This window comes from Panthera leo, chromosome B1 (assembly GCF_018350215.1).
Source record: "Panthera leo isolate Ple1 chromosome B1, P.leo_Ple1_pat1.1, whole genome shotgun sequence".
NCBI lineage: Eukaryota > Metazoa > Chordata > Mammalia > Carnivora > Felidae > Panthera > Panthera leo.
The window spans coordinates 149089239-149110500 of NC_056682.1; the positions used below are offsets into that span (position 1 = coordinate 149089239).

General features: G+C 36.6%; 1 protein-coding gene across 1 annotated transcript in view; it reads left to right on the forward strand.

Moving 5' to 3' along the window:
• Positions 1-965: 965 nt before the first annotated feature.
• The window catches only part of TMPRSS11E (transmembrane serine protease 11E), a 38917-nt gene continuing 18620 nt past the window's right edge, over positions 966-21262 (forward strand). The window contains exons 1-3 of the mRNA XM_042936252.1: positions 966-1029; positions 16373-16497; positions 20769-20890. Coding sequence (XP_042792186.1) covers positions 1022-1029; positions 16373-16497; positions 20769-20890 — 255 coding nt within the window. The 5' untranslated portion in view covers positions 966-1021. The remainder of the gene's footprint in view (positions 1030-16372; positions 16498-20768; positions 20891-21262) is intronic.

Here is a 21262-nt window from a genome sequence, read left to right on the forward strand (position 1 = left end):
AGGACTGGTCACACATACCCTCTTCCTCTTTCCTTTCTGTCCTCTTTCCATGTATATTTTTGAGATCCCATACATGTTAAGAACGGGGTTACTGTCTGTTAAGAATTCAGTCTAGTGGAGTTGAGATACAAGAAAACAAAAAGTTCTAGCTCAATATGGTAAGTGCTATGATACCATGAAAGTACAGATGAGATACACCTAGTGTCATTTATGGGGATTAGGGAAGGCAGTTTAAAGATTATACCTGACACAAATACACAGATATTTGTATATACATGTATGAAAACACATTTTTTAAATACATCACTTCCTTTGCAGAAGTAAGACAGTAATGACTGTGTTGGCTGATATGCCTTTCTCCAGTATAATAAAAGACATATACTATCTCAATTGGGGGTAAATATCTATAAACTACTTGGTTTTTCTAGAAGAATGATGCCACATAATTTTAAGGTATTAATACTTTTTTAATCTCTACTATATTTTCAACAGATGACTTACAGTCAATACCAAAGGAGAATTTTCATTATATGCATGGTAGAGTGGAAAGCATGTTAGATAAATTAAAAAATATAGCTGTTACTCCTGGGTTGGTGGGTCATAAACAATGTGATTTTGACCAAATCATTTAACTTAATTAAATGATTCTTCACTGAAAACATGAGGAGGCTGAGCAATATGATTTAAAATTTCTTCCTAGATTTAAACTTCTGAACTTTACAAAACTCCTGGTGCACGTTAACACTTTTAAGCTATTATGATCTTAAGGCAATAACTTTTAAGTTTCCACTCTTAGAAAGTGCTTATAAATTATTTATGTTCTCATGCTCCCTATAAAATTGACTTAGTCCTGCTCCCCATACAAACAGTCCCCACTACACTTGCCAAGACCCGTCAGACTGGTTCTATTTACATCATTAGTGACTTCTTTCTTCACCTCATGAAATTGCTGATATAGTCTGGATGCACACACTTGATTGCAGACCTCGGTCTCCACAGGGCTCTTCCCTGCTGGTCAGCGATGTATCGGTGAGTTCCTTTTTTCTTTGTCTTAAATTAACTTGTAGTTCAAAATGGCATAAACCACACCACAGAATGTGTAGATCTCTAATTTATTATTTGTTTAAGAAAATATTTTTGATTTTAAAATAAAATTATGTCAAGAAATACATCTCTCTTCTTTCTGCATTAGTGTTCCCTGGGATGTAAGGCTTCATCCCCAAATATTTTTGTATATATTTTCAGATGGGTTCAATAAATGATAAATGTAGATGGGGTTTGACAGCTGTCTTTTAGTTAACTGGTTAGTTAGTTTCAAGAATAGAATGTGTTCTTAGCTTGGGCTTTGTGCTATTGAGAAAATATTCTTATTTTCAAAGGTATACGTGAGAAAAAATAAATCTGAAATCATGCAGTTCAAAATTACATTCATTTCTAGAAGTAAATAATTTAAATTTCAAAATTATAGATGTTTTGAAAGGAAAAAAAATAATTTAAGGAGACAGTCTGATCAAATTATTAGAGTTGGATTTAAAAAATAAATCCAGTGATATACCTGGCCACAATCACTTCTCTAACAGATAAATCATAATTATTTTGAAGTTGTTTTCATTCAAAGTTAGAAACTAAACAGTAACAAAGTTTCTATGTACTAGTTTGGACTCTGAAAAATAATTTTATCTTCAGATTAAGATTTTATTTTCTCTAAGTGATATATTGGCATGTCATTTTTTTTTTTTTTTTTTTTTTTTTTATTCTACTTTGAGAAGGAAACAGTTTGGAAAAACTTCCAGTAGAATCTTAATAGGGGCAAACACTCAGTCTCTGTCATTGATAGAAAGCTCCACATACTTATGAAAAGTTTAATACTCTTCTATACACATTGATGAAGCAACTAAGAGCTACAGACATAAATTTAGTCAGACTTCAAGGCTCCCTACCTTTTGCAAGTACTCCCTATAATCCATGATGATTCTTCTGTCCTATACTTTTTACTACATTATCTTTAAGAATATTACTGTAAAAAAAGAGTGCTTTTATTTAAACATATAATCTCTATCAAACTTAAGGTACTAAATAGATTTCAGACTTTGTCTATGCTAGATATGAGTGAGTCTAGAAATTGTGTAGAGGAGCTATAACATGGGGGTATTGGAATGCATTTTTCTGAGTAGAGTCTCTAATTTGAAGGAAAAGATGTACCTATTTTTTGGTCCTACTTCAGAGCAGAGGGAAGATATCTCTCAGGGAAAAAAAAAATAAACAAACAAAAAACTCCTCCCTGATCTAAAACTGTAAAAAAAGGGGAGCATATCTATGTTTGTCAGCCTAGGAGATGTTAAGAGAATGGGCTAGAGTGGAAAGGGACTAAATTTACTATGCACATTTGCACCAACAGGAACGCTTTGAAGAAAGAGGTGTAATTGAAATACGTTCTTTCTAAGGACATTGGTTCATAGCTGGGCAAACATATAAGAAACACTGGAGGGTTTTATCAAATGTCACATTCCTTCCTCGTTAGCCAAATTTCTGAGAGCCCCCTCACTCACTGCACCTGTTCTAAATGAGAACCACTATTTTAGAATTTAAAGGTAAAAAGAAATTTGGACCAGGTAAATATTATTTTTCATACGCTACCGTTTCCCCCAAATTCTTATTTTATACTATCCTTTGAGCATGAAGAGAATAACCCATGGATTTTATAAACACACACACACACAGAGCAGAAGGTTAAAGAAAAATTTACTAGGAATAAGTTCATAGGGAAGAGATTGGGAAGAGAAGAATATATTTATTAAATATATTTATTTATGATGGGGTGTATGCTAACTGTAGTTATCCGCAACCACTGATAAGAATGAAAGATAAACTGACTGAATTTATAGACAGTATCTACACAAATTTAGATGCACAAAGGCGAAATGAGTAATATTCAAATTAAAAAAATGGACAACTTTAGTTTTTACTCAGTAGGGTGAGAACTACCTCTCAGTTTGTGTGTGGCCCATGGACCCTTTCCATTAGATTCAATGGGGGCTTATTAGAAATAGAAAAGCCCAATTCTCATCCTAGAAATTCTCATCAATCTCTGGTTGAGGCATGGGAATCACATTTTTTAAAAGTTACACCAGGTAACTCTTATTCACTCTAAAGTTTGAGAAGTACTGATTACAGTGTAAAGCTATAAAAAAGAAAGGAACTTGTAAGGTGGAATGGAATTAAAGCACAAATGAAATAGGTCAGCTTTTAAGAGAGCTATAGCCCTTTGTTTTATTTAAATTGGTATAATTATATCATAATGGGAGGTAATCTCTCCCTAGTCACTTTTCCCTCCAAGGGAGAAGAGTACTCATTTATGCAATGTAGTGATGATTAAGGAAGAGAAGATAATTTCAGAAGGTATGGGAAACTAAAGGGTGGATACAGACATGATTTGGGTAGTTTGTGTCCAACAGGGAGGGTCTTAATATGGATCAAAAATATGTTTGTTTAGAGGGAAACCTTAACGTGAAACCAATCAAGCATATCCCCCTCCCCCACCCTCTAACCCAAATCAATTCAGAGACAGTGATACTGAAAGGTCACCAAATTGAGGTTTAGGCCCAGAGTTGCTATGGGATCCTGAAGAAAGAAAACTATCTGTTGAGCACCTATTATGTATTGTACATTTTCTAAAATACTATCTTATTTAATTCTGGAAATACCTTGAGAAACACTTATTGAGTGGCACCTGGGTGGCTCAGTTTGTTGAGCGTCTGACTTTGGCTCAGATCATGATCTCCCAGTTTGTGGATTTGAACCCTGCGTGGGGCTATGTGCTGACAGCTCAGAGCCTGGAGCCTGCTTCGGATTCTGTGTCTCCTTCTCTGTCTCTATCCCTCCCCACTTGCACTCTGTCTCTGTCTGTCTGTCTCTCTCTCGAAAGAAAAACAAACAACAACAAAAAAAAACCACACAACTTCCCCCTCTCCCCAACTTATTGTGATTGCTCCTTTAAGAGTTGAAATAAGTGTGGCTCAGATTGTCCAGGGTTAGTAAATATTGAATCAGATAAGAATCTGATCTTAGCCTTCTTGGCTCTAAAGTCTATGCTGTTACTGCCACAACACATTGTCTATCATATGCGGGGAGCTAAAAGAAGAGTCTTTGGAAAGTTTGCATTCTAATAGAGAAAGGGAAAACACGCACACACACACATATACAGATCTGGAGAAAATGTGCATGTATGTGTAGGCATATATGGCTATACAATGTCCTAGGCAAAGAAACAGATCATATACAGATTGATATGAAATAATGTACACAAATGCTGAAGGAGGAAAGGTGGTGGCATGTATTTTACTTTCATTGGTACATTTTTAGAAACATTTTAAAGAATGCATGGACTGCCCTTATTTAATTTTCTTAAAACTATCTTCGTACTAAAACAAGACGAAAATGTGACCTAACTTTTCCACACTGTTTCAAAGGTGAGCAGTGACTGAGAGTATAATACCTCAATTACATCATCACTGTTTTCTAAAAAGGATTACAACATTTGCTATTGCATGAAAATCAAGTTCGATTCGAGCGGCATATCATGGAAAGAAGTCACCTGTCTGTTGTAACTATAACTGTCTGAAGGGACCTTTGCTATTTTTTTCATTGTTGTCAGCTTTCCTCCAAAAATATGCCATTGTTTCAATACAAAGAGGGAATAAATAGAAACATTCAAGAAAAAAAGCAACAGCATGTGCTTCAGTATCGTCATTGAGCTTTATAAGTATGCCTGATGGCTTTAGTAATCGAGAATGGGGTGAGTTGGGTAGCTGTGGAGCAGGTCTTCTAAGACAGAAGGTGGTGAAATGGGTGCTCTGGCTGCTTTCCATGGCTTTGTCAGCATTAGGATTTAGAGGAACTGCATGAAGAACTTCATAAAGCACACTCCTTTGGACATATTCTCATCAAAGACGGTGGGTGAGAATTAGGAAGAATGCCCTCACAACTGCAAGCATAATTTAATACATTTGAAATGAGTGGATTAGAGAATAGGAAAGTATTAAGAGGTTGAGAAAAAAAAAATGGGTTGCAGAGATATCAAGTTATGCCAGAATCTGCAAGCCCGAACTTCTCCCACTTACTTACATGGCCTGTGTGGTTGGGCAATTTGTGAGACTTTTAGAATAGTAGCTCTGAAATAATAGAACTAAGCTAGGGAAATCAGAAGTACCATACATCATCACTAAATTCTCTCTTGCAATCTTTTGTCTGAAGATGTCAGGTGATGTCTCTTTTTTGCAGCTGCAAAAGGAGATGCAGAAGAATTTAGCACTTTGTTTCAAGTCAACCTGTGAGTCAGTGAAGAACAAAATAATAATTGCCATCATTTGTTTTACATGTCCTATGTGCCAACTACCGTTTTAAAATATCATGAGTATTTAATCTTTATAACAACCTATGATTATATTATTATTCCCATTTTATGGGTGAAGAAATTGAGGCTCAGTTGGTAACATTATTTGCTCAGAGGTAACACATGGCAGAACTGGGAGTTAACCTAGATCTATCTCTCTCTAAACCTATGCTATTAACCACAATGTTGTACCATCCTCCCGTCTCCTGTATCTACCACAATGGTTCTACAGCAAGGATGATTTAACTGTCTCATAGTGTCAAAAGCTATAGAAGCTATAATTATAAGCAACAGTGTTATTATTCAATGGGTAGTCTTCTCAGTTTTCCTCCTGGTAGACAGGCAGCATTGCTATCTGTGTTCTATAAAGTAGGGGATTCAATGTTCAAAGATTAGGTAATTTGCATGTGGTTACAGGAATGGGTGAGTCAGTCAATAGTAGAGAGAGGATCTGTTTTTCCTGTTCACCTGTAAACTGAATCCAATATTGTCAAGTAGAAGAGTTAAATTAACACAGGTGTCTACATTATCTAGGAAATACTACTGTTATTATTATTATTTCCATTTGAATATGTACAGAAATATATGACCTTTTAAAAATTAGTTGTTTACTTTAAAAGCTTGTCAGGTTGCATTTAGCAAAATTCAGAGAGGGTACATATAGCAGGAAAAAATACATATAGATGATTCCACCATATATTTTCTTATTTGGTACTTATCAACTACCCTGTAAGGTAGATAATTTTAATAGTACCATGAATTTACAGGTAGGGAAACCAAAGATTAGGAAGACCGAGACTTCCAAATCTGAGTAAGTGATTGGTAGAGCTGGAGTTTAATTCATCAGTTGAATTTCTTTTTACACATGAGGCCTAAGCAAACTCCTGATACATGGAGCAGAGTTGCTGTGGGTGAAGTGGCACTAAGGCTTGGGAGCCTTACTTGCTTTGTCTTCTTATCCCCTTAGGCATGCATGAGGCAACTTGAGGGATTTTTCAGCCCACTTTTAAAACAAATTAATTTCTCATTATTATGGTGGAAATAATGACAAGAGCCAACAGTTGTTGAACCTTTATTATGTGCCTGGTCTGATGCCAATTGCTCTATAGGTGTTATTTTGTTTAACCCTCAGAAGAACCCTATACTTAGGTCCTATCATTAGCCCCATTTATAGGTGGGGACATGTAGACTTAGAGAGAGTGAGTAATTTCAGAGCCACTTAGCTAGTGAGAGGCAGAGCCAGGACTAAATCCAAACTCATGGATGCCAATGAGTTTGATGCCAAAGCCCAGACACGGAAATGGAAGTCCTTTGTTTAAAGTCATAGAGCATAATCAAGAGTATTTTAAAATCAGCTGCTAGACAATATTAACTAAAAGTATTTTATCATCTTTTCCATATACAGAAACTATAAAAAAGTTAGTAATATATTTCTTGATGTTCTCTTTTCACAAAGATAATTACATAAAAGTGGCAATTTACTTTGATTGCAATTAATCTGTTTTGCATATTTTAATAGCATTGGATTTCTCTATGTAGGAGTGACAAGAAATTTAGGGTAACAGAGGTTTATATAAAAGGGAAATAATATAAACAAGTCTGGAGGCAAACAGGTAAACCTGTCAGGAGATTAACAAAGTAATCAGGAATTTAGGCTCCTGCTGTTGTGCTGTCCCACTAGCAATGAATATACATCCTCTAAATCACGGTCCAATATGATTGCCTGAGCTCCAACTAGCACATATGCATTCTAGCTATGAAATGCACATCAGGATTCCACCCACTGGAATAGAGACTAATTAGTCAGAACTTATTCACACGGTGACTCCTATGGACAAGGGACACTATTCTATTTTCCAGATGGCCACGTGCTTAACCAAATATCAAAAATTCTATTAATAAGAAGAAAATATTTGGGATATACATTTACAAGTATCTACTACAGACATGTTAAGTTTAAACGATGGTAAGTGTATCCTATTGTGATGAACAGCAGGCAGTAGACATATGGGTCTGAAGTTAGCAAAGTGATCTGAGCTGCAGTTATGGATTTGGTAGCCATCAGCATATAGATATGAATTAAAGCTGTGGGTGTTGGTAACTGAAAATATTTTATTCTTTTGGATAAAAAAACACTGCCTTTATAATTTTATGATATTGATTTGCACAGCAAGTTCTACCTTATTCTAACATGAATCTGAGCATATTTCATTATTATCATTAAAATGCCAATATATTAGGGTATTATTAATGTAATTATATAATGATCAATTTTATAAATTCTGTGTTCCATTCAAAAGTTAAGACCCAATACTTTTCTATATTACAGGTCAACAACTGGGGCAGGGGATTCATTAATCAAGAAATCTCACATCTGGAAGAATAATATAAATATTAACAGAATCAGTAATTTTCCAATTGTCCTTCATTGACAAATTAATTCAGATATTATAAACAGGAGTTTCTAGACTACTGAAGGGATTCTTTGATTGTGGCTAACAGTGTTTGCCAGGAAAACAGCAACCTGGAAGACACCACAGAGTCTTAGCATGTGTTTCAATGGATACGTTCCAATTTTAAGGGCCATTACTGTTTTATGTAAAATGAAATGTCATGGGTCTAGGGATTTTTAAACTGGCTTAGGAGGCAAGCAGTAAAGACATTTTATGACTTCCTCTTACAAAACTCGGATCACTTGCAGTCCCTTACTTGTAATCCCTTACTTTGTTCCAGTTATCTGGCATGTGGCAACCAGAGAAAATTATGTTAAAGCTACTTGTTTGATAAATGCTGAATTTTTATTACAAAAATATTAAGCATTTTTAAGTCATGTGAGACATGGAACACTAACTTTGCTGGAAATTAAAGAGCATTTAGATCAGTTAAAGTCCCCATTGTTTTTTTAACAAATGAAAATGAGAGCACGTGCAACGATGGTGCAAGTTGGCGATTAAGGGATGTTGGAATTTGTGTGATGTTGCATATGCTCTCAGGTTTTTCAGCTGAGAAACTTCAGGCTCAGATGAAAGGACTTCATCCTTAAAATTTTTTTAACGTATTTTTTTGAGAGACGGAACACTAGCGGGGGAGGGGCAGAGAGAGCCGGAGACACAGAATCCGAAGCAGGCTCTAGGTTCTGAGTTGTCAGCACAGAGCTCCATATGGGGCTTGAACTCACGAATCACAAGATCACCACCTGAGCTAAAGTCGGGGGCTATCCTGACTGAGCACCCAAGCGCCCCAGAAAGGACTTAATCCTTAAGCAAGAACCCTCAGGACTAAGATGCAGGTCACTGGTTTTATAGTTCAGAGCTATTTCTACTGTATCATGCCAACTCTCATAGGAGGCATCTAAGCAAAGTTATGAGAAAGATTTGGTAGGAAGATATCTAACGTTACAAAAAGTTTCTGAAAGTCTATGTTAGCCTCAGAGCAGCCCCAAACTGAGGTTTCTCAACTATTTTTCTTCTAATAACACCTGCCACCACATACACACTTCCTGTGAATTCCTATTTTCTTTTACACTTTTAAGTGCGTACAATTCCCACGACTAGTTGCAGTGGCATCCCTTGTCGACATTTCTGTGGGAAACTGGCTTTTCAAGTTCCTTACTCAGATCGTGCCAATTTAATATCTTGAAGTGGAAAGAGTTTGAGGAAAAGAAAGCAAATATATCTGCGGAATTAAAGATTAAGATAGCTCAATTTATAAGTCTATAAACCCATACCTAATTTCTTAATAATATCTTTAAGTTCTGTTTCACCACATCTACCTATGATTATATATTTCTAGAGGTCAGGCTAAGTGTCAACCTGAATTTCAGTTTGTGGTTTCCTGTGCTGCACCATATCTGTCTGGGAACTTAATAAATACCTTGATGATCACACAATGGAGATCAGAGACATTCCTTCCTGTTGAGTTGCCACTGATACTCGCCACTAATATAACATGTGTATTTAACAAAGTCTAATGATCACATGTGTGATTTTCACAACTTCCATTTAAATTAGGTGCCAGAAAAGATATTATTACTTGAGTTTATGGTTGGTTAAATATAGGAATGGTTAAGCTATGGGTTTTGGCTAAGTTAACAGTTAATGAGGGGTAGGGTTTTCCGTCAACAATGTTTATTCACAATATCTATTTAAAACTTCCTACTGTACTAAGTACTGTATTTATTGCTGTACTAAGTAATATTATGTTTTTGTGCCTACAATTTCAATAATCTTTAAATATTTTACAATGTGAAATCCCATTATGGAGTCATTTCAGTAATAATCAAGGAAGTGTTGTCAGATATGTTAAAAATTGTTGTAGAGCTTGGTATGAATGATTTTATACTGCTCCCCTCCCTTCCCCATCATATTGCTTTCACTAGGTAGTAATTGGTGTCACCTGCCAATATTGAAGGAAACACTAAGAGTGTTACAAAACTAATTTTTGTTTCAATGCTAGGAATATTGTGGAGAATAGAACTTATTACATTATATACATTGTTTGTTTTTTTTTTTTTTTTTGGTGAGAAAAATGTGGCGTTGCTACTGAATAATTGATCAGTATTTATTTTATGGTTGCCATGAAGAATGTACCTGAACATGGTTGGCTTGTTTGCTCTGTTTGTTTATTTTTGTTTTTGAGTTCGTTGCTGGTAAGCTACAAATTTTGTGGCCGGACTTAAGGAAATGTCTAAATGGGAATTTACATAGTTTTAGTATTACTCCCATTTTATGTTTTCACTCATGTTTTGTTTTCTCCTTGCAGAGAATTTAAATTCTCTCTAAATTTAAAACTTTAAAAAAAATGCTTATATTTGAGAGAGTGGAGGAGAAAGGGCAGAGAGAGAGGGGGACAGAAGATCTAAAGCAGGCTCTACGCTGACATTAGAGAGCCTTATGTGGGGCTCAGCCTCACAAACCGTGAGATCATGACCTGAGCCAAAGTCAGATACTTAACTGATTGAGCCACCCAGGTGCCCTTTGCATCTCTAAATTTAATTTAATACCATATATACTATATTATATCTATATCTATATGTCTATATCTATATCTATACCTAATGTCCTTTTAAGTTACCTTAAGCCAATCTAGAACAAGATGGAATATAAATAAAAACATTTATAATAAAAACAATGAGCTTCTCACCATTTACCTTAGCTGTAAGGAGAAAATGGAAAAGATTTTCTGGTAATTAGACTACCACCTTGTTGTAATTGTAACTTCTCTATGTGAATTTTTCATAGTTATCATTTTTGAGAATGCACACATAATTCAGTCCAAAGGCCTGACTGATGTTATTAGACACTTTATAAATTTGTGTAACAGTTGACAGGACAGAAATATGTTATTTGCAATTTTATAAGAAGTAATTTGTATTTCTTTTAAAAAAAGCAATGAAAATATATGATCCATGCACACATATACAAATGTTAATTCCACCCTGTATATTTTTATAGTCTCATTCTACAAAGTATAAGAAAGATTAAAGATCTCTCCAATGCCTACTGGTATGAGTTTTCCACAGAGGAGAAAGCACCTGAGGTATTTGTGTAGATAGAACAAGCAGGCACAACTCAATAAGCTAAAGAAATAAACAAGTGCCAAAAATGTAATAAAAATTGAATAAATAGTTATTACCTGATATTTGAAATCCTAAGTGCTGACTTAGGGGATTAGCAATGTCATAAGGTACCAGGTTGTTACTTTATTGTGGTATCTTTCTTCATGCTTTTCTTTTGATATTATAATATACAGACCTTTAATAGCCCCAGATAACATGTTTCCTGAAATTAATGTCCCTCATTTGCATTTATCACTTTCTGTACTATGATCACACTTTACAGTGGATAGATCAAATCACAGTTGGAAAATCATATGTTTTCAGGTGAAATAGAAATATTAACCACAAAGCTTGATCATTACATAAAGTGTTTTATGGAAATCAGGTTTTACTTAATAGTAATTATTCTTCACAACTTCTGACCTGTCTTTCCTTGTGTGTAATATGCCAAGTTCTTTTCCAAGGCTAAGGCAGACTAGAAGTGCTTTGAGAGAAACTAAAACCTACACTATGGTGTTGACAAACATTCAGTTTAATTTGGTTTAGTCAATTTTAATTCATTTCCCTCTGTGAACATATCTAAGTCAGAGAATATAGATATAAGTAAGGCTCAGTCCCTATCCTCAAGGAGTTCAGAATACATACTTCAACGTGATGCTCTGATGCTTGGCGGGGAGCGGGGGGGGCAGGGGGATAGACCTAACTAAGGGGACTTTTTGAACTGGCTCTTAAATACACATGAGTTTTTATGATGCAAGCAGAGCTTAAACTCTGTTACTCCACCTAGGAGGCAGCAGAAACAAAGGCGAAGAGCCTGAAAGCTCATGGGGAAAAGGGGGAATGTCAGTTTGGGTTTCTAGTAGTCTCAACTGGCTATATCACTTCTAGAAAGATAGCTTACTGAAATGGAGAGTGATCCAGAGATTGGGAGGACAGAAAAGAAAACTTGTTAAGCTACAGGAAAAATTTTAATGAGAATTCCAGAATAAGGTCAGTGACAATGGGATTACAGACAGACTACATTAAATTTGCCATGCAGATGAGACTGGAAAATTAAAAGATTATTATAGCTTCCCAACACAATTTGCATTGACTTGTAGGTTATTGCTTAAGTCAACCATCAGTAAACTATGGCCCAAGAGCCAAATCTGGCCCACCACCTGTTTTTGTACAGTGCTTGAGCTAAGAATGATTTTTATACTTTCGTGGTTGAAAACAAATCAAAAGCCATGACAAATGAAAATTATATGAAATTCAAATTTCAGTGTACAGAAATAAAGTTTTATCGGAACACAGCCATGCTCATTTGTTCATGTATATTGTCCATGGCTGTTTTGGGCCTACAAGGGCAGAGCTGAGTAGTTGCAACAGAAAATGTGTGGCCCAGGAAGCCTAAAATAGTTTCAACGTTTTTTATTTATTTTGGGGACAGAGAGAGACAGAGCATGAACGGGGGAGGGGCAGAGAGAGAGGGAGACACAGAATCCGAAACAGGCTCCAGGCTCCGAGCCATCAGCCCAGAGCCTGACGCGGGGCTCGAACTCACAGACCGGGAGATCGTGACCTGGCTGAAGTCGGACGCTTAACCGACTGCGCCACCCAGGTGCCCCCAAAATAGTTTCTATCTGAACTTTGACAGAAGAGTTTGCTGACCTGTAGTTGAAGTAGTTGATAATAATGCTTTGGAACCATCAGCTTTACAGATACTGTGCACATGTTCATTCAAAACATCTCAGCTGGACTGGTCTGGTGAAACATGCAGACTAGGAATATCAGTGCTGGTTACTGTTACAGAGAATAAGCAAAGAGTTTGAGATCCACTGTTAATCAGTCTATGATGGTGGTGTGATGTGCGGGCTTGTGCTGATAAACTTTCCTTTGAAGCACTGTGAGCCCTGACTTACTCTCCAGTGCTTGCCATGAGGTTTATTTGCCTTAGTGTCTTTTTTTTTTTTTTTTTTTTTTTTGCCCTTGCCTTTTTGTTGTTATCTCTGCTTTTCTTTTTTAGTACAATTCTAAATTGACGCATTAGGAAGTGATAATGATAATACAACTCTGGACATATTCCTTATCTTTTGGCCATTTTAGGCTTCTAAAAATGTACCCATATTTTATTTGCTGTATTCACTTGCTATATTCATTGTCTAATCACACATGTCCTCAAACCGAAAAGACAAATCACAGAAAAAAGGAAATTTGATGCCACTGAAACTATTAGAATTTATCTAGTCTGTCTGAAGGTGTGATTTTACATGAAAAGGTTCAGAAAAGTTTCAACAGGCCACAATAATCGTTGGACAGGATTTCTGTACAAGAGGGGTTAATTACATTAAGTGTCTATTGATAGGCACTTTATTCCTCCATTTTACCTATTTTTTTTTTTTGAGCATACTTCAACCACATGTAACTAGGAATAATTCAGTATTGAATCTCTTGCTGAGAGAGCAACAAAAAAAGTAATTAAGAAACAGGGTGAATCAGTTTGAAAAACAATGCCATATAGACTGGGAAGAGAAGAGATAATGTTTCAAATGACTAACATCTCAGCAATGTGGTCATTACCATTATTATTAATAATGAAAATAATGATACTAATAATAGTCCTTGCTGACTGTTTTCTACTTGTGAACCCAGAGTAATAAAAAAAAATTATCATTTTAATCTCTGTATAGCTCATCATGTTAGGTGGGGTCTGAAATTATTATCTCTGGTTTTGACCTGTAGAAAATAAGAGCGAGAATAAGAGAATCTATTGGTACAAGATTATACAATAAATAAGTTGGTGGCAGGACTCAGAATCAGACTCTCTTATTGTTTATTCAAAGTGTTTTTGGTAGATTCCCTTTTCTCTTTGTCCCATGCTGTCCCTGTTGTCCCTTCAAATTACCAAAGACAGAGCATCACCAAAATTGTTGTGAATCGTGGGGGTTAGGACAGTATCTTGGGCACAATAGTGATGGGAAATCCATAAAAAGACAGGTATAATCTTTCTTGTTATTTTTTTTTTTTACCTTTTTAAAAATCTCTCTCTCTCTCTTTCGTTTAATTCAAAAGCTATTATGTTTGTGGTTTTAAGAAAATGAATGCATCATAACACAAAAAGTAAATAAAATGAAAGTCTCTCATATTTCTGCTATTCCACTTCTTGCTATTAGTAAATCTGTGTCTCTTTCTCTACATTTTGCTATGCACACACGTAGTTTCATTATTTAAAAACAACTGGAACATAGAATGCATATATTTCTGCAACATTTTTTCATTAAAATATATCATTGACTATTTGAATGTTAATACTTCTAGATTTACCCCATCAATTTAACAGCTGCATTGTTTTACTTTGCTGTCTTAATTAAAAGTTATCATAGAGTAATTAGAATTTCTGCCATATTTCACAACTCTACATAGTGATCATATATTTTTGATAATTACAGCACATTTCCAACAATTACAAATTCATATTCTTCATCTGGCATGTTTTGACATTAGTTGAGAAGCCCTTCCCTCCCCACATTACCCCCAAAGTTTTGCTTACGTCTGCTATATCCATCTCCTTTCTTCTGCAACAGGTGAATAGCAAGCATTCAGAGATGAAGGAGCAGGGATCAGTTTTTAGGTTTCTTAGGCACATTTGCACATAAAAAATAATAACCTCCTCGTAAAGCAGTCTTTTTATATTGCAGTAATTGCCATTCTAGGATCAGGTGTTTGGAATATCACTCAAGGGAGGACTGAAGATTGAAGAGACTGGGGAGAGGAAGATGAAGTTTCCTTGGCTATAATCCCATAGGAAAATCACAGGAACAAGGGAGGAGACCAAACAGAGTCTCTGGAGTCTTTCCCTATATCTCTGTGTTTTCAGGAGGGGCAGAATCATATCTCAATGATGATAGTATTGACTTCTGTGACAGTGTTCCCACAGAATAAAACATCGAGACAGAGCCAGGGTATGATGAGGTATGATAGGGACCAAAATGATATCACTTCCTCGTCCTACATAACTGGAAACAGAGTCCCCTTGATTCCTGTAAGCAAAAATTATTTATTGCAAAATGCTTTCCAGTTTGCAAGAAGTTTTCACATTCCTGACCTCATGCAGGATTCCGCAATCAATCATGTGCTTTAGGCAGAATGGCTATCCTGTCCCTTATCAATGAATGGGCAACTTTCATCGGGCAGAGTTTAAATGATTTTTCCAAGTTTCATAGCTACTAAGGAAAGAGGTGGACTCAGAGTCCTCCTTATTTTGGTTGAACTTCCCGTGTTCCTCCAGGATAGCACCACACTTTCTCACCAGTCCTCATGTACCAGACAGTGCTCTGGAGACAAGCATATGTGCCAATGATTCTACCAGTATCTCAAGACATTTAAAATAACAGCATCCTTATTTAAAATAACAGCAACTCTGACTTATTATTTTATTTTCTCCAACTTTTGAGTTTGCTTAGCAACTATTATAGCACAAGGGAACAGCAACTGTGATAATTAAACAAAAACCTGGTTGACAAACATTTTTCAGTAACATGCTTTTGAAGAAAGAACAAGTGGGAGAGGTGGAGGGAATCTTACACAGAAGGGATTTCCTGCAGTGTTACTGAAATTTGGAGTCAAACAGGTTCTTTGGAAGAGAGTTCTGGGTATCTTTTATGTGTATCCTCAAAGTTTGTTTGGAGACAAATTAGAAAAATGGAAGGAGAATAGAATTAGAAATTCTATCTGGAATAGTATAGATCAAGCTGTAATGCGTTTCATGGACCATTTAAGATTCTAGAGTGGTAGAAATAGGCTTTAAACATTTTTATAACCTCTACAGTGCCTAACTCAGTATTTTGAACCTAGCCAGCTCTGTAAATCATAACTAACACTTACACAGCACTTTCTACATGCCAGGCACTGTGGTAGGCACTTTACATATAGTAATTCATATAATCCTTACAAAAATCCAATGAGGGGCCCCTGAGTGGCTCAGTCGTTAAGCGTCCGACTTCAGCTCAGGTCACAATCTCGCGGCCCGGGAGTTCGAGCCCCGCGTCGGGCTCCGGGCTGATGGCTCAGAGCCTGGAGCCTGCTTCCGATTCTGTGTCTTCCTCTCTCTCTGTCCCTCCCCCATTCATGCTCTGTCTCTCTCTGTCTCAAAAATAAATAAACGTTAAAAAATTTTTTTAAAAATCCAATGAGATATGTACTGTCATTATCATCTTCACGTTATGGATGAGGAAACAGGCACAGAGATGTCAAATTACTTGCCTAAGGTCAGGCAACCAGAAGCCAGGATTGGCTTCAGCAGCCTGGGACCAGGGCATGTTCTAAACCAAAACAGTACTCTACCAACTGAGTGTCCTGAATTCCCCAGAAATGTCTGCTTTAACTAAGGAGTACATGTGGGCATACTGTGACATAACCCATTTATTTGCTTTCTTTCTCAGGCGAGCTGCGGTGAGGGCCAGGAAGAGAACTTGTTTGGAGCCCTGGGCTATTGGCCTTATCACCTTTATATCCCTGATTGTCCTGGCAGTGTGCATTGGACTTACTGTTCATTATGTGAGATACAGTAAGTATGGGCTGCCCTGGCATCATGTGATTTACCCCTAAATATTTCCTCTTGTGCATTCCAGTTTTGATTTGCCTCAGGCCTATTCATTCATGCCCACAACTTATTTGCATAGCTGGTACAAAGAATTCTTTACCTACCTGTCTCTTACTTAATCCTCACAAGCCAAGAAGGATTCTTTCATCTATCTTTGATGTAGCAATGCTTCCTGCTGGGAATAGCATGCTAGTTTTAATATTCGTTAATAAGCAATAATCAAATATTAAATAGGAAGAACATAGGAGAGTTAGAGTCCACTGTGTTGAGTTGTTTGAAGACATAGGACAATCACCTTGATTTAAAATTATTCCAACTTATTGAAATCCTGAGAGCCCAATAAATTAATTACATAATCAAGGATCAGAGAGAAGTAGGCTCTATTCTTTACGAGTAAGATAGAAAAATGCTCATAATGATATATTGTTGAATAAGTGCCCATTTCTGTTATTTTAAATCTAATCTCGGAATATATTACATGTGATTAAAGAGGATAGGATATGCTGAGAAGGTTAATTATAAAGAGGTTCACTCTGGTAGTCAGGTGTCTCACATCTAGATGAACCATGAGTGTGCTATGTTATTAGAAAGGTCCCCAGGGTGCTTTAGGACTATTCTTCTATAACAACCCTTCTGAAGTTTCCCTCTACTTTGCTTGGGGTTGTAATTACTTGACTCCACTATGACCTATTGGCTTAATATCTCCCTTAGTGACTAACTAATTCTTTGATGTCAAGACACTATAACCAAAGAAGCTAATCACTTGATTCAAATTTAATTGCAAATTTGCACAAGTTGCTTTCCTATAAAGAGACAGTATGATCAGTAAATTGGTTATCTACTTCCACTAACAGACATAATCTCAATTCCAATCTCAAATCCAATCTCAATTTCTAAAGCAAGGTGGACCATTTCTGGGTAGTTTAAAGTAAAAATATTTAAAGTAAATACTTGTTTTGGTAGAATTTGCCCACACACAAATCTTTAAATTTGGAGTATCTATATTTTGATGATTTCTCTGGAGCATGTTTTTAATTAAAAAAAAAAAGAATGGCTAAAATAACTTAATTCTATAGTTCTGTTATGAATATATTGAGTCTCATTATATTATAATCATCATTATTTCTCTCTACAGATGCCTAGCACTGTATGATAAAGATTAGTGAGGGGTATCTAGGTGGCTCAGTCTGTCAAGTGTCTGACTCTTGGTTTCAGCTCAGGTCATGATCTTACGGTTTGTGAGTTTGAGTCCCAGGTTGGGCTGTGCTGACAATGCAGAGCCTGCTTGGGATTCTGTCTCTCCCTTTCTCTCTCTGCCCCTCTCCTGCTCATGCTGTCTCTGTCTCTCTCAAAATAAATAAACTTAAAAAAAGATTAGTAAGTCATATGTATGATATCTTCATGGGGGCATACTTTGGTTTGTCTGACTTCACAAGGAATTCCTAGTAATGCTAGAGGTTTCATTACTGAAGTGAGGGAAAATGTTTCTTACTATTTCTCCTTTGCTTTTTCTAAGCCATGCATTATAAGGCTTACAAATCTTACTCACATGCATAAAATGAAAACCTGGCAAGGTTTTTCCAGTAACTTGTTCCTGGATCCTATTGTCTGGATGATCGGTATGGTAATATGGAACACTCAACTTCCACTGCCCACACAGCACATCTGAATAAATAGTGATTGTTGTGATATGTGTTACTGTCTTACATGTATGACCCGCCCTCTGTTTGGAGATATAAACAAAGAACAGAGTGGATATAGCACATGAGCATTGAGGAGTTGGCACACCTAGATAACCAACTAAACCAAATAGTTACGGAAACAGACAGGTTAGGATGGAGGTAATTCACCTTGAAAAAAAACATCATTTTGGCAAAAAGTCCAGGACAGCATAGAATTGTGTGGGCGGCTTCTATCCAGTGGCCTTTAGGTCTGCCTTTTTGCCCTTTTGTAAATTGTCTGACAGGAGGTGACTCTCTTATGAGCAATATCCTTATAGGTTACAGATTCAGGAACTTGTTAGAAAATTATCAGCAAACTAGTGTTCATCCTTATTTTTCTTACTTTTCTGTTAATATTCCTCAATAATATTTCCCAACAGCTACACATGCCATATAATTTTGGCAACTGGGAATATATTTTGACTCTTAGTGACCTATTTGAATCTCTTCAGCAAAGTAAAATATTGACTACAGATAAGTTGTTCATTTGGGTGAAACATATGAAATCGTCATATTTGAGCATATTTGGCTTATACAAATGGCAGTTTCAAAAAGTCAATCTAATAATTTAAAACAGAATAAGAATAATATGTATAAGTCAGTTCTCTCTACTTTTCAGTGAGGGGATAGGTACCCCACCAGTAGTATTACATGGGAGCTTGTTAGAAATGAGGATTATTATGCCCAATTTAGACCCAATGTTCAGTATTTCAGTAAGTTAAAAACCTTCTTTGGGATTATGTGTATTTCCAGGGAACTTCCTGGATTTCAGGTCATTCTGGCCTTTCAGGGCAAGACCGTTCAGTGAAAGGGAGGTAAGGAAAGAGGGAACAAGGCAAAACCTCCCTAGCACCTCACTTTGGTGGCTCATTTCCAGGAGGTCCTAACATTTCAGGCTGCCATCCAACATCTTTTGCATCACTGACCATTCCTTAGCCATTCCCTAGCCTTGCCTACCCAACCAAATCCTCTGGATGGCTCGGATGTTCTTTTGAAATTTACCAGTAGTTTTTTCCCAAAACTCTTACGTATGAGAGACTTCTTATACAGCTTCAGTGAGTGGGTTTGGTTTTTCCCACCCAAAAAGTGGTATGTAAAGAAAGTTTGTGTTATGAGAATTAGAGCTTGACTTGAAATCCAGTTCTGTCTTTTCTGGCTATGTCATGTTAGAGTTGGGCAATTTCCTTACATTTCTGAGACTGTAGTCTTTACCTGTTAAATGTGGACATACTGCCTTCCCATGGAGATTATAGTAAATTAATGTTAGTTTCCCTTTCCTCTGGGGTTCAAGTGAAGAGGGAAAGAATGAGAAGCAAGAGAGAAGAGGAAAGAAATTGAGATTGGGTGAGGCACACTCCATTCTCCTACAATAACCACACACAACTGTCTTGATCACCATTATATTCCTAATACTCAACACAGAGTCTTTCATAGAAGAATTAATATTTGTTGAATGAATGAATCTTCTTAAGGTCCCATGCTTGCTTCAGGTATAGAAGGGTAGATGAATACTGCGTTAATTTTCAGCAGGCCCAAAATGAGGGCTGCTTAAACCGGATGAAGAAAGTGTAGACAATGGCTAAGGAAACAGGACACTCCTTATGGCTGGTGGGAGAAAATAAGTGGAGTGAGAAGGGAGTCAGGTGAAATTAAGTGTCCCTGGAAGGTTATGTCAGATGGCAGCTCTAGCTCTCTACCTGAACTCCAAGCATTTTCATCTCTACTGTTATCTCCTTCTTTAGCCCCAAAACATTTTCTTACACTATGGTCCCTGTGGCCAGAATTGATATGTAGTTTCCTGAATTGGAAGAAATCTACTTCTGGAATATAAAAGTAAGTTTACTCTTTGGAAACTTCTGACTCCATTTTATTTTGACACTTCTTTAAAAAATTTAAATCCAAGTAAGTTAACTTATAGTGTAATGATGGTTTCAGGAGTAGAATTTAGTGATTCATCACTTATATATAACACCCAATTCTCATCCCCACAAGTTCCCTCCTTAATGCCCATCACCCATTTCGCCCATTCCCCCACTCAACACCCCTGTAGCAACCCTCAGTTTGTTCTCTGTATTTAAAAGTCTCAAATGGTTTGCCTCCCTCTCTGTTTTTATCTTATTTTTCCTTCCCTTCCCCTCTGTTTATCTGTTTCGTTTCTTAAATTCCACATATGAGTGAAATCATATGATGTTTATCTTTCTCTGACTGCTGAGTCCATTCTTGTTTGTACGTTCTGATGGTGTAACTTGCTGCCTCTCGTGGCTAATTCAGGAATGGGTAACAAATGACTAATCAGCCCGCAGGATCACCAAGCATTTCTTATGGCTTTTACACTCTAAATCTTATGATGATGAGTGTTGTTTTTTATTCTGAGATAACCAGGAAGCTCAGGGCAAGATAATGGAGATGACGACCTGGGGTAGGACACTCTTTCTGGTCTAAACAGGGAAATAATGATGCTTTACACACATCTAATTAAAAGTATTATGTTTTTTTTCCCCTCTCTCCTCATAGACCAAAGGAAGACCTACAATTACTATAGCACATTGTCATTTACAAGTAACAAACTATATGATGACTTTGGAAAAGAGGCTTCTAAAAATTTCACTGAAATGAGCCAGAAAATTGAATCAATGGTAAGCACTTTTTTCTCCATTTCTAGGCATTTGCAATCACTTTATATCATAAGTTTTGGTACCTAGCTTCCAAAACATCCATTCAACTGATCTTGTGTATCTTTGAAAAATGGGAAGCAGCCCTGCCTGAAAGATATAAAACAAACTGACAGTACATGACTTGGAGAGCACACCTTGCAGGGCTGAGGCAAGTGAACTGTAGACTTTCCTTTATGTCCCTCTTACTTGCTCTTCCATAGCTAATGCTACAATCTTGATGAGTGGAGTCCAGGAATTTTGGGAATGTGAGGGTGACCCAAAATATGACTGTTGTATCCTATAGAAGACACCTTGAGCAAAAGACCATGAGACTGAAACTATTCAGGCACATAC